Here is a 14,844-nt window from a genome sequence, read left to right as displayed (position 1 = left end):
ACTCAAAGGCAGACTTCTTGATTAGAATGGCAATTGGTTTTTGGTACACAGGGAAAGAGAGTGGGTATCTGTTTATAAAGACATTAAATTTTATTCTAGAGGTAAATCAGTATTAGGAGAAAGGTACTGGAATAATTAACAAGATACTTTATTAAGAAGTTTTAAATTAAAAAAAAGTTTTAAATTTAACATAGTCATCAGGGAGTTCACAAGGCTATGCAACAGACTATCAAAGCCTACTAGTGGCTTTTCCTCATAAGCCCAAGAATCTACCCACTTGATTTTCTTTAAAATATTCATTTTTTGTCTACCTTACAGGGCCAGAAATTTGCCAAACAATTCCAATCATAGCAAGCTGAATTTGAGTAATAATAATGAATTCAGAATGCAGTGCTTTTTAATGCTAAATATTTTAGCACTGTTCATGCAATAAGTTACACAGAAAACAATGTTGCATTTCTGCATATTTAAAATCAAAACTATTGTTCTATAAGAATATCAGTAGTTATATTATTATGTATTTTCCAAATTATAAAGCAAATATTAAAAATCAGATTTTACTTTAATGGGAGCACAACTTTATCTATTGTATGATAGTGAAAGTAAAAATTTCTACTTCACAGGATTCCTGAAAACAAAATTTCTGAAGCAAGGGGGAAACAGGTTACCTTTGCAATAATTACTTCTTTCTTCAAAATCTTCATAGCATAATATTTTCCACTTGCCTTCTCTCGAACCAAAATCACTTTCCCAAAAGTGCCTTTACCCAGTAGTTTCAAATAGTCAAAGTCATTCATTGTCTGTAAAGGGATAAATGAAAAATGAGTAATGAGAAACGAGTAATGAATGGTTCATAGAATCATCATAGAACTGAAGTATATTTTAAAGATCTCTCTTTTTATAGATATCAGGACTGAAGAAGTTTTAATTTTTTCTTAAGGTCACATAAAAAACAGCATAGCTACTATGATAGCATATAATTATGTAAACAAATAGATACTTAGATACCAAATTAAGTCAATAGAAACCGAGTACTAAATAATGACCTTCTAATATTTTGTAGCTGACAGCAAAATATGACTTAAGGCTCAAATTATCTAAAGATTTTTAAAATATGGTTCCAATCTATGATTCCAGTTAATTTTACATTATTTTCCCTCACACACTCTGGGTTCCAGTCAAAAGTATCCATGCTGTTTCCTATATACAACATTCCATCTCTCACTCCCATAAATATGTAAACGCTGCCTCCCATCCCTGGAATATACTCCCTACTCTCCTCTTATGATCTCTAGTTTCCTTTCCGGCTCTACTCAGATGTTATTTCCTACATGAGGCCATTCCTTATCTGTGCTCTCCCCTCTACTGCTTTGTATTCACTTTATCTTTTATGATGACTTATCTGAATTTATGACATTTTTTCCCATTAAGCTCCTTGAGGCAAGGTCTGTTTCATTTTTGTCTTTGTATCTGCTGATAATGGTGTCTTGTTTCTTAAATAAATGACTAAAGCTTTGAGGAAAAATGCTCATTTTGCCCAAAGGACACACTTGCTAATCAAAACACCATACTGGGTTCTATGGGGGCAGCTAGCTATTGCAATGGATAGAACACTGGACCCGGAGTCAGGAAGATCTGAGTTAAAATCTGGCCTCAGAAACTTACGAGCTTTGTGACCCTGGGCAAGTCACTTAAATGCTTAGGATTTCCTATCTGTAAAAGGGGGATAATAATACAAACTAACTCCCACAGTTGTTGTGAGGATCAAATGAGATAATAACAAAGTCCTTAGCATAATACCTGGCACATAGTAAGAGCTATATAAATGTTAGCAATTACTGTTATGGGAGACACAAAAAGCATAAGGCACAATTCAATGGTCTGCAAGTACGTGTGTGTATGTGTGTGCATGAGTATGTCTAAACAGCTAAATATATGTTAAAAGCCCAATGAATGGTTCAATATCAGCAGGCCAAGATCACATTTGAGCTTTTCTATCAGTGAAAAACACACACAGGATTTGGATAGAAAGTTAAGTAAATAGAGTTCTGATGGGGCAAATACATGAAGATGGAAATGCAAGAGACATATGAGATAAACAGTGAGAATACTTTTTTGGGTCCCATGAAAGGCTAATTTATAGTAGTGATAAGAGAAAAGTTTGAAAAGGCAACTAGAGGCTGGACTGTGGAGGGCTTTGAATGAAAGGCTAAAAGGTACTTGGACTTTATCCTACAGTCAGTAGGGTTTTATTGTAAGTTTGTTTTGATTTTTCCTCTTTTAAGTCTTATTTTTTCCTTTTTACTACTAGTCGAGAGGATAACACCCAAAAATTACATTTTGTATCTTCTACATTCTCAGCATTCCCATAAAATGCCTTATACAATGGCATATCAATAAGTTTTTGCTTATGATAATTAAATATCATTGATTATGAATATGCAGTGTGCAGTGCAAAAAAGAGCTATTTATTTAATAGCCATACCCAATTTCTAAATGATAATAAATTAAAAATGGATATCTAAATATTTAATATTTTAAGATCATTACATCATTTGAATATGTGGTATTCTAGTGTGAATGAGTTCTCCTGAAGCTTAACATCCTGCAAGATGAAATCAACTCTGACACTCAAAACTTCCCCAGCACTCACTGCATCTAGAGTCCCTCCATCTGGAGAGGGTGGAGGTTGGGGGTGGACATCTTGGAGCTTCCTCTATCCCCTCCACCTGAGGAGGGCACCAGAAAATTTACCTCATCATTTCCTACCTGGCTGATTTCCTAATCTCCAGAAACTCATCATTCTGTAAAATGAATTCAACTTTGTAACTCACACCTCCTCAGATTATTTCCCATTATAGCTCCATGACTTCATCATGCAACCATGCAAGCTCCTTGAGGACAGGAACTATCTTTTGCCTTTTTTATATCCTCAGCATTTGGCACAATGCCTGGCACACAGTAAACACTTAATAAATGTTTATTGATTCTAACTCCTTGATTCTAGTACAGGCCAAATTGGCCTGGAGGGGGCATTCCTGGAAACATGAGCCAGAAGCTTCCCCAGAAACTTCTAGGACCCCCAGGAAAATGATGACACAATAACTGTGTAGTAGAAGATATGATGGACTCCTTGCCTCCTTCCATCCATGTGGTGTCTCAGCATCTCAAATGTCACCCAAATATGGAGTCATCATGTCTAGAGTGTCCCCAAAAGTTTCCGGGGGTGGGGGGGTTCTAGGCTCATGCTCCCTAAGATGTCCTCAATGGAACAATCCAACCTCCACTATAAAAAAATACTTTTGATTTTTAGGTAAAGATCAAGAAATTGTGTATAACTGCATAGATAGTATTCTCAACAAAATCTAGTTTAGATCTCCACAATATTCTATTATTTAGTTTCAATTGCATTTGCTTCATTTGCTATCTGAAAGCACTACCAAAAAATGATGTACATACTATGTGTTCTAAATATACCTATATATCAAACATAAATGATGCAATCACTACACTCTAACCTAATTCATAGATAGAATAAGTATGAACAAAAAATCTATAAAATGTTTTGGAATTCACAGAGGAAAGGTAAAATAATTTTGAGTTATGATAATGTGCCATAAGAACCATAATTCTTAGGTATAATAAGGTAAAAAAGAAAGTATGACAGGCCTAATTCTGAATTTCACAGCTTCTGTCAGTTTGACTGTCAACCTTTTTTCTTTGTAATATGCATTTTGCATAGCAATAAATATTAGTAAAAAAAAATCCTAGTGACAAAGTCAGAAACAGACTTCAAATCTATTTTGACAAAACTCTTCAGAATATTTAAAAAGAATCACTGCTACCAAATGCTCATGTTCTGCCAAAATCACAAAGTATTTGTCTGGGTTTTGCAATCTGAATGTAACTTGATTTAATATTCTAACCATGATGCATTGCTTAGGTAACAAAACATTTTCCTTTGTGCAGGGTGTCCAAGTACAAGACAAAAACATATTTAAGTTGAGAGAGTAAAAATTTCCCTTAAAATCAGTCTTCCGATCACTAGCCTTAAGAATTCATTATTAAAATCCTAGTTTATTAAGTTACATATTTTGATAAACTGAAGACTTAGTATCACTAATGTTATATATCTTTTATATTCTTTTGACTTTTTCTAGTCAAGGAAAGCACACATTCTCTTAAAAAGTATAACAAAAGAAAGAGAAAAAGAAAAGGCACAATAATTAAGAGATTAAAAATAAGATCTATAATCTAATTTTCCAATTTAGATATTAACATTAAATATTTATTCATAATAAATGACAATTCAAACTTTATTACAAATACTTTTATTTTTGTTTTTAGGTAAAGAAGTAAAATACTACTAAAAATACAAAAGCTATAATTTAGCAAAGTTGTCCAAAGAAAGTAAAATTATGTATCCCAAACCCTGCAACTTATAATTTTATAAGTGGGATATATGTCATAATGGAGAACTCTGGGATCCTTTCTCAGCCAATCCAAAGCAGACTAGAGTAGAGGAGAACTGTGATGATAATTAAGTCCTGTGAAGCAATAGCCCAAGACAAGCCTCCCCCTTGTCAAAAATTACCAAGGCAAATGTACCAGAGCAACGTTTTTTTTACTAAATGTCTGTCTACCTGGGTATTAGACACTCTGGCATCTATCTACTCAGTACAAAGAACTAGGAGTCAATTCTCTACTTCTTGCCCTTCTGTTTCCTATTCTCTCCTACCAAAAGTACCTAGAGAATAATGATAGTTAGGATAAATATTCTTAATGTTTTTTTTCAAAAATAATGAGTTTATCACATAAAAGAATTTTATTGTAAAATCTAGATGTCACTTATGTAATTATCTAAATCATTCACTGATATGTATAAAGTCATTGCATAAGTATGTTTATTTAAAGCAATTATTCTAACAAAGACATTAAATATTAAAATTCTTCTCATCTAGTCCAAACCTCTCATTTAACAGATGAGGAAGATGAAGCCCAGAGTGGTTAAGAAACATACTCAACTTCAGAAAAATAAAAAAAAATGACAAAAGCAGGATGTAAATTCAAATTCTCTGACTCCAAGTCCATTATACAACCATGACACAATGAAGCCTAGCATAATGCCTGACAATTAGTAGAGATGTAAGAAATAGATACTTGCTGGATTCTGAGTGGAAGGCACTTACAAAGCCCCAGCCTTAACCAAAGAGATATTCATAGAGAAAATGTGTTTGGAGCTGTTTGGAAATGATTAACAGAGAAAAGACAGCAGAATTAGCGGTGATTAGGAAGTTCTTGTAGAAAGTGAGATTTTAGCTGGAAGCTGAAAAAAGCCAGGAAAGACTGGAGTTGGAGATGAAGAGAGAGAGCATTCCAGGCACTGAAAAAAGCATTGAAAAATCCTGGATCTGTGAGGCGGAGAGTCTTGCTCAAGGAACAATAAGGAGGCCACTGTCACTTGATCACAGAATACATGAAGGGACCAAGGGTAGGGAGAAAATGGAAAAAGCCTGCAAAGGTGGACAGGGAGGAGGAAATAGGTTATGACAATGTCTGACCTACACTTTAGGAGAAAAAAAAAACACTTGGACAGCCAAATAGAAGACAGACTAGAATGGGAAGAGACTTATGGCAAGGAAACCAACCAGCCTGGTTGCTCTAATTCAGGCATGAGGGTCATCACTTAGGATGATGATCTATCACCAGGATGATAAACAGTGGTCAGAGGAGAGAAAGGTACATGAGCAGAGATGCTATGAAGGCAAAACTGAAAGCCCTTGGCACCAGACTGGATATGGGAGGTAAAAGTGAGGAGTTGAGCCTAACAACTGGATGCAAGCCTGGGTGATGGGGAGGATGTCACTGTCCTCAACGGTAATAAGGAAATTAGGAAGAAGGGATGGTCTGGGGGAAAAATAATGAATTCTGTTTTGGATATGTTGAATTTAAAATGTCTACAGAAAGTCCAGTGTGAGGCAGCTAGAAGGCAAGCTAGAGGCAGCTAGAAATATGAGAATGAAGGAGAGTTAGAAACCTTGGAGCCGGATAAAAAGATTAAAGAATGACCAGCATACAAATGATCATTGAAGACATAGGAGCTACTGAGAGCAACAAGCAAAACAATAGAGGGGGAAAAGATAACAGAGCACAGGACAAAGCCCTATGGGACATCCACAGTTAGCAAGTGTGACTTGGATTTTTTACAATCAGCAAATAATAGGCAGGAGGAGAACCAGGAGAGAGTAATGTTAGGAAAACCTAGAGAGAAAGAGTATCAAGGAAAAAATGCTAATGAATAGAAAGGCTTCAAAAAGGTAAAGAAGGATGAGGACAGAAAGGCTAGGCCAGGAACCACAGGAGCTGATCAGTAGGAAAGTTACGTGGCCAGATCTGAGCTCAAGGAAAATTATGTTGGTATTAGTGTTTAGGCTAGATTGGAGTGGGGACAGACTTGAGTCAGAGACCAATTAGGAGTCTGTTGTAATAATATATGTGAGAATCCTCAACATCTCTAGCCTCTCATATCCAAGCTGTTGCCAAGGCTTGTTGATTTAACCTCTGCAACATCTCCAAATAAAACCCCTTCTTACCTCTGGCTCGCTACCATTATAGTGCAAGCTCTCATCATCTAGATTACAGCATTGCCTAGATTACTGCAATGCCTTCTGCTGGTTGCCTCAGGTTTCTTCCCATTCCAATCCAGCTCTATTCAGCCATGAAAATGATTTTCCTAAAGCATAGCGTCAAACATGGCAACCCTCTTTCAATTCAATAAGCTCCAGTAGCTCCCTATTGTGCCTAAAACAAATACAAAATATTTGGCATTCAGAGCCCTTTAAAACTTAGCCCCCTCTTACCTTTCCATTCTTCTTATACCTTACTTCCCAAAACATACTCTTTGATTCAGGAACAGTCCCCTTTCCTCCGCCCTGCCACTGTTCCACAAAGAAGATACTCTATCTCCCAGCTCTGGGCATCTTCTCCGGCTTTACCTCATACTTTGAATGTTCTCCCTCTTCACCTCCACTTAGTAGCTTTCCTATATTCCTTTGAAGTGCCAACTAAAATCCTATCTTCTACAGGAAGTCTCAATTCCAACACCTTCTCTCTGTAAGTTATTTCCTAGGTGTCCTGTAGATAGCTTGCTTTGTATATATTTGTTTGCATGTTTTCTCCCCCATTAGATTCGAAGTTCCTTGAGGGCAAGGACTGTCTTTCGATTCTTTTTGTATCCTCAGCACTTAGCACAGTGCCTGGCACATAGTAGGCATTTAAAAATATTGACTGATTAAAATATACCGACTGATTTGGGCCTGAACAAGGTGATAGCTGTGTGAATGGAGAGAAGAGGTTGTTGCAAGAGATATTGTGAAGGTAGAAATGGGAAGATGTGGCAATTAATTCGGAATATAGGAGTGAGAGGGAGTGAGGAGTCTAGAATAATGCTAAGGCAAGCCTAAGACTCTGGAAGAATGGTGGTACCTTCAGCAAAATTGGGAAGTTTGGAAGAAAGGTGCTTTCGGCAGGAAAGGCAACAAGTTCTGTTTTGGGCACGTCTCCAAAATATCCAGTTTGAAATGTCCAAATAACTGGTAATATGGAACTAAAGCTTAAGGAAGAGACTGAGACTAGAGTTATAGAGCTACGAGTCATGTGCATAGAGACAGTAAAACCTATAGGAACTGATGAGGTTACAGAAAAAATATTGACAGAAGAGAGAAGAGGGCCCAGGTCAGAGCTTTAAAGAACACCAACAGTTAGAGTGGTGAGGTAAATATTGAATTAGCAAAGGAGACTGAAGAGTTGGTAAAGTCAGATGGATTATCAGCTACCTAAATAACCCCATTCAAAAATGATGATTAAAAGAAAGATTCAAACCTAGAAAAAAGTCTCTATGAGAATGACATGGTTGTCCTTAGCCCCTTCATGTTAAATATTTCTATCAATGCTAAGGATGGAGACAATGGTGACATGCTTATAACATTTGTTGACAGAGACGGGGGAACGATCATATTTTGGATAAAAGAATTAATATTCCAAAGGATCTTAATAAACAAACAATGGGGGCGACGGAGCCAAGATGGCGGCTGGTAAGCAGGGACTACTGTGAGCTCCGTACCGAGTCCCTCCAAAAACCTATAATAAATGGCTCTGAACCAATTCTAGAACGGCAGAACCCACAGAACAGAAGAGGAAAGCAGGGCTCCAGCCCAGGACAGCCTGGATGGTCTCTGGGTGAGGTCTATCCCACACGGAGCTGGGAGCTGGGAATGGAGTGGAGTCTGCCCAGCCTGAGCAGCGAGGAACAACCAAACTTGGAGTCAGGCGGATGGGGCCCCTAGCGCCCTGATTATGTGAGCTGCGGCAGTTACCAGACTCTTCAACCCACAAACACCAAAGACTGTGGAGAAGGTTAGTGGGAAAAGCTGCGGGAGTGGAAGGAGTTCGCAGTTCGGCTTCCAGCCCCGGGGGCAGCGGAGGTGGGGCAGCTACAGTTACTGCTGCTTCCAGCCCCAGGCCCACCTGGTGGGAGGAATTAAGTGGCGGATCAGAGCAGGGGTGCAACAGCCTGCTGAAGATCTAAGCCCAGTTCAGGTTGGGGGTTCTTGGGGAAGGAGCAGTGCGGGTCTGACAGAGCTGGCACCTCCCCCCCAAATGTGGAACATAGAACTCGTTAGTCTACAACCTGTCATACCCCACTGAAAAACTCAAGGGTCAAGTTAGTTGGTTGGGAATATGGCCAGGCAGCGAAAGCACACCCAGATTCAGTCTCAGACTTTGGATTCTTTCTTTGGTGACAAAGAAGATCAAAACATACAGCCTAAAGAAGACAACAAAGTCATAGAGCCTACAACAAAAGCCTCCAAGAAAAACATGAACTGGTCCCAGGCCATGTAAGAGCTCAAAAAGGATTTGGAAAAGCAAGTTAGAGAAGTAGAGGAAAAATTGGGAAGAGAAATAAGAAGGATGCGAGAAAACCATGAAAAACAAGTCAATGACTTGCTAAAGGAGACCCAAAAAAATACTGAAAAATACACTGAAGAAAACAACACCTTAAAAAATAAAAAATAGACTAACTCAAATGGCAAAAGAGCTCCAAAAAGCCAATGAGGAGAAGAATGCCTTGAAAGGCAGAATTAGCCAAATGGAAAAGGAGGTCCAAAAGACCACTGAAGAAAATAATACTTGAAAAATTAGATTGGAGCAAGTGGAAGCTAGTGACTTTATGAGAAATCAGGATATTATAAAACAGAACCAAAGGAATGAAAAAAATGGAAGACAATGTGAAATATCTCCTTGGAAAAACCACTGACCTGGAAAATAGATCCAGGAGAGATAATTTAAAAATTATTGGACTACCTGAAAGCCATGATCAAAAAAAGAGCCTAGATACCATCTTGCAAGAAATTATCAAGGAGAACTGCCCTGATATTCTAGAGCCACAGGGCAAAATAGAAATTGAAAGAATCCATTGATCGCCTCCTCAAATAGATCCCAAAAAGAAATCTCCTAGGAATATTGTCGCCCAATTCCAGAGCTCCCAGATCAAGGAGAAAATACTGCAAGCAGCCAGAAAGAAACAATTTGAGTATTGTGGAAACCCAATCAGAATAACCCAAGATCTGGCAGCTTCTACATTAAGAGATCGAAGGGCTTGGAATGCGATATTCCGGAGGTCAATGGAGCTAGGATTAAAACCTAGAATCACCTACCCAGCAAAACTGAGTATCATGCTCCAAGGCAAAATATGGACTTTCAATAAAATAGAGGACTTTCAAGCTTTCTCAGTGAAAAGACCAGAACTGAATAGAAAATTTGACTTTCAAACACAAGAATCGGGAGAAGCATGAAAAGGTAATCAAGAAACAGAAATTGCAAGGGACTTACTAAAGTTGAACTGTTTTGTTTACATTCCTACATGGAAAGATGACGTGTGTGATTCGTGGGACCTCAGTGTTGGGGTGGCTGAAGGGAATATGCATATATGTATGTTTATGTATGTATATGGGTGTGTGTGTATGTATATATCTATGTGTGTATGTATGTATGTATATATATGTGTGTGTATGTATGTATGTATATATGTATATGTATATATATGTATATGTGTGTATGTGTATGTGTGTGTGTGTGTGTGTGTGTGTGTGTGTGTAAAAGAGAGAGAGCAGACACAGGGTGGGTTGGGGATGAGGGGAAGATATCTAGAGGAGATAGAATGAGATTAAGGGATGAGAGAGCAACATACTGAGAGAGGGAGATAGGGAGAGATAGAATGGGATGCATTATCTCGCATAAAGGTGGCAAGAGGAAGCAGTTCTGTGGGAGGAAGGGAGAGGGCAGGTGAGGGGGGAATGAGTGAACCTTCCTCTCATCAGATTTGGCCTGAGGAGGGAATACCATACATACTCTGTTGGGTATCTTACCCCACAGGAAAGAAGAGGGAGTAAGATAAAAAAAATAAAAGGGGGGGATGATGGAGGGGAGGGCAGATGGGGGTGGAGGTAATCAAAACAAACACTTTGGAAAGGGGATAGGGTCAAGGGAGAAAATTCAATAAAGCGGGATGGGTTGGGAAGGCGCAAAATGAAGTTAGTCTTTCACAACATGAGTAGTGTGGAAGGGTTATACATAATGATACACATGTGGTCTAGGTTGAATTGCTCAACTTCTTAGGGAGGGTGGGTGGGAAGGGAAGAGGGGAGAGAATTTGGAATTAAAAGTTTTAAAAATAGATGTTCAAAAACAAAAAAAAAATTTTTGCATGCAACTAAAAAATAAGATACACAGGCAATGAGGCATAGAAATTTATCCTGCCCTACAAGAAAGGAAGGGAAAAGGGGATGGGAGGGGAGTGGGGTGACAGAAGGGAGGGCTGACTGGGGAACAGGGCAACCAGAATATATGCCATCTTGGAGTAGGGGGGAGGGTAGAAATGGGGAGAAAATTTGTAATTCAAACTGTTGTGAAAATCAATGCTGAAAACTAAATATGTTAAATAAATAAATTTAAATTTAAAAAAAAAAGAAAAAAAGAAAAAAAATAAACAAACAATGGGACAAATCTAATAGGATTCCAAGATAAAATTTAACATAAATATGGTATAAATATGAAGGCTTGTTCTAAAATTTTAAAAAACCAACAGCATTAGATGGGTTGGAATAATGTGGCTAAGCAACAATTATTATTTAAGAAACACTAGAGTGGTCAGAAGATAATTAGTCTATTGAATTCCATACTGTTTACACAACACCTGCAGTACTCCATTCAGGTCTGGTCATCATATTTTAGTATGAACATAGACATACAAAACCAGAGGAAGGTAATAAGTCAGGGGGATTGAAACAAAGTCATTTGAAGAGCAGTTAAATGAATCGGTGATGCTTAGCTATGAGGAAAAGTAGACATGCCAGGGATGTGAAGTTATCATTAAACACATGAGGAAGAGTAATTATAATTTATTTTCATTGGCTGCAGAGAATAAAATAACAAAATGCTGACCTAGGGAAATAAAAGGCAGAAAAATATCGACTCAACATGAGAAGAACTGACTTGCATAAACTGAATGGTCTTAACTAGCAAGTCACCAAATGTGCTTAAGCAGAAATTGGATAACCACTTGACAGGGATGTTAAGAAGTACTTTATACTGAGAACAACAGCTGGAGGGAACTAGGTAGAGAGTAATTTTTTTAACTACCTTGTGAAAGTACATTATTAAAAACTGTACATATTGGAAATTCATAGTTAAAATAAGGCATTCCTGTTCTTTGTATATTGAAATGGTTGTATATTTTGATGACTTTTTTCTTTCTAAAAATATTATTATTTTAATCACTTTTTAAATTTTGAGTTCCAGATTCTCTCTTTCCCTCCCACACTTCCCCAACCCACCGAGAAGGCAAACAATATATCAATAATACCTGCGAAATCATGCAAAATATATTTGATATTAGCCTTATCTCAAAAAAACTAAAGCAAAAAATAATAATTCAGTTTTCACTCAAGATTTCATCAATTTTCTTTCTGGAGGTAGCATTTTTTCATCATGAGTTCTCTGAAATTGTCTTGGATTATTATATTGATCAGAGTTGTTCAATTATTTCAGCTGTATCCAACTCATTGTGACTCCACATGGGGTATTCTTGGCAAAGATACTAGAGTGGTTTGACATTTCCTTTTCCAGCTCATTTTACAGATGAGAAACTGAGGCAAACAGGGTTATGACTTGCCCAGGGTCACACCAGCTAGTAAGTGTCTGAGGCCAGATCTGAACTCAGAAAGATTTGTCTTCCCAATTTCAAGACCAGAACTTTATCCACCGCACCACCAAACTGCCCCAATGCTCAGAATAGCCCAGTTTTTCACAGCTGATCATGATTATAACATGGTTGTTACTGTGCATAATGTTTTCCTGGTTCTTCTCACTTCACTTCATATGTCTTGCCATGTTTTTTTTTCCAGAAATCACACCCCCCTTGTCATTTCTTATAGCACAGTAGTATTGTGTCACAGTCATATGCCACAATTTGTTCATCCATTCCCTAATTCACAGGTTCCCAAAGTGGGTGATATTGCCTCCTGGTGGGTGCTGGAACGATCCAAGGGGGCAGCAGTAGCCTCTGGTGCAACTGAAGCCACTGAATAAAAATAAAGGGGTGATGGAAGCATAAGGAAAGAAGTGAAGATAAGAAAATTTTGAAGAAGCATTTGTACATGTTTCATCTGTTGTGTACTAGAGTTAAAGTCGTAGAAATAAACACAAAATGCAAACAATAATGGATCAGTGGTCAACTCCACCACCAGGTCTTAACAAGCAAGGGTTGGCAGGTGAAAAGTGTTGTGCACTGTCAGAAGTCCAGCACGCATTGTAATAAGTGCATGTAATGACTTGTTTACAATATGATACTACACGGTTACATGACGCAGTATTGTGTCATCAAAACTTCAATGCAGGAAAAAACCTACAAATTTATATTAAATTATTAAATTTAATGTGTATCTTTTTTTAAGAAAGTTACATTTTTTTGAAATGACACAAATTTAAAAAAAAATCCACTAAAGGTTTAAAGAAAGTAGATTTCCAAAGGGGTGCTGAGTAATTTTTTTTTTAAAGGAGGCATATTTTTTAAAACAGGCCAAATAAGTTTGGGAACGTCTGCCCTAATTGATGAGCCTCCCCTTAATTTCCAATTCTTTGACACCATAAAAAGAGCTGCTATAAATATTTTTGTACATATTGATCTTTTTCCTTTTTCTTCAATCTTTTGGGGTATAGACTTATTTCTGGATCAAAGGGTATGGTCTGTTTTATAGTCTTTAGGTATAGTTCCAGATTGGCTCCAAAATAGTTGGACCAATTCACTACTCCACCAACAATTCATTATTTCCCAGATCCCCTCCAGCATTTATCATTTCTGATAGGTATAAGGTGGTACCTCAGAGTGGTTTTAATTTGCATTTCTCTAATCAATACTAATTTAGAGCATTTTTCCATATGACTATAAATAGCTTTGATTTCTTCTTCTGAAAACTTCCTGTTACTATCTTTTAACCATTTATCAATTGTTCCCTATATATTTAAGAAATGAGGCCTTTGTCAAGAGAAACTTTCTGTAAAATTTTTGATATTAATTCACTGTCCTTGGCACCTTTAGTAAAATGAGTTTCCCTGATTATCTCCTTTAATGAGATCTATTTTTGCTTTTGCTTTGTCTGAGATCATAACTACTTACCTCTCTGTCTTGTCTACTTCAGCTAAAGCCTAATAGATTCTGCTCTAGCCTTTTGTTTTAACTTTGCATGTCCTTCTGTTTTAAGAGTGTCTCTTGTATACAACATATTGCTGAATTCTGGTTTCTAATCCATTCTGCTATCTACTTCCATTTTGTGGGTTAGCTCATCCCATTCACATTCACAATTAACTAACTGAACTTTCTTCCATGCTGTTTTTGTCTGTTTATCCTTCTCTCTCTATTTTTATTGTCCCTCCTCTGACTGCCTCCTTTAGTCTGCCCTCCCTTTTGTAAGGCCCTACCTCATATATCTATTATCTTTTTCCTCTCCTATTTCCCTATTGTGTGAGATAGATTTCTACATCCAACACAGTTTGTATATGTATTCTTCCCTCTTTGAATCAATTCCAATGAGAGTGGTGTTTAAGTACTGCCCATCATTCCACCTCCCCATTTTCCCCTCCACTGTAAAAGCTTTTCTTTGTATGCTTCTTTTATGTGAGATAATTTTCCTGATTCTGCTGCTCCCTTCCCCTTTCACCCAGTGCACCCCTCTTTCTCACCTCCAAATTTTTTTGAGATCATCCCAACACAATTGTCTCACATTCATGTCCTCTGTCTATGCTGACTCCTTCTAACTGCCATAGTAATGATAAAAGTTCTTAGGAGTTACATATATCATCTTCCCAAAAAGGAATGTAAACAGTTTATCTTTATTAAGTCCCTTATGATTACTCTTTCATGTTTACCTTTTCATGCTTCTCTTGAGTCTTATGTTTGAATGTAATATTTTATATTCAGCTCTGGTCTTTTCATTAGGAATGCCAGGAAGTCTTCTATCATTAAATAACCATTTTCCCCTTAAGGATTATATTCAATTTTAATGGATAGGTTATTCTTGATTCCTAGCTCCTTTGCCTTCTAGAATATCATATTCTAAATCCTTCCAATTCTTTATTATGGAAGCTGCTAAACCTTCTATAATCTTGACTATAGCTCTACAATAAATGAATTCTTTCTTTCTAGCTGCATGCAATATTTTCTCCTTGATCTGAACCTCTGGAATTTGGCTGTAATATTCCTGAGAGTTCTTATTAGGGGATCTCTTT

At 37.3% G+C, this 14,844-nt stretch overlaps 1 protein-coding gene across 1 annotated transcript in view; it reads right to left on the bottom strand.

The window, feature by feature from the left end:
- AKT3 (AKT serine/threonine kinase 3) overlaps nt 1-14,844 on the bottom strand; it is a 429,482-nt gene that overhangs the window by 139,900 nt on the left and 274,738 nt on the right. Inside the window, exon 5 of the mRNA XM_036754934.1 lies at nt 669-800. Coding sequence (XP_036610829.1) covers nt 669-800 — 132 coding nt within the window. The remainder of the gene's footprint in view (nt 1-668; nt 801-14,844) is intronic.

This window comes from Trichosurus vulpecula, chromosome 4 (genome assembly GCF_011100635.1).
Source record: "Trichosurus vulpecula isolate mTriVul1 chromosome 4, mTriVul1.pri, whole genome shotgun sequence".
Taxonomy (NCBI): domain Eukaryota; kingdom Metazoa; phylum Chordata; class Mammalia; order Diprotodontia; family Phalangeridae; genus Trichosurus; species Trichosurus vulpecula.
This window is presented reverse-complemented; position numbering and strand designations above follow the sequence as displayed.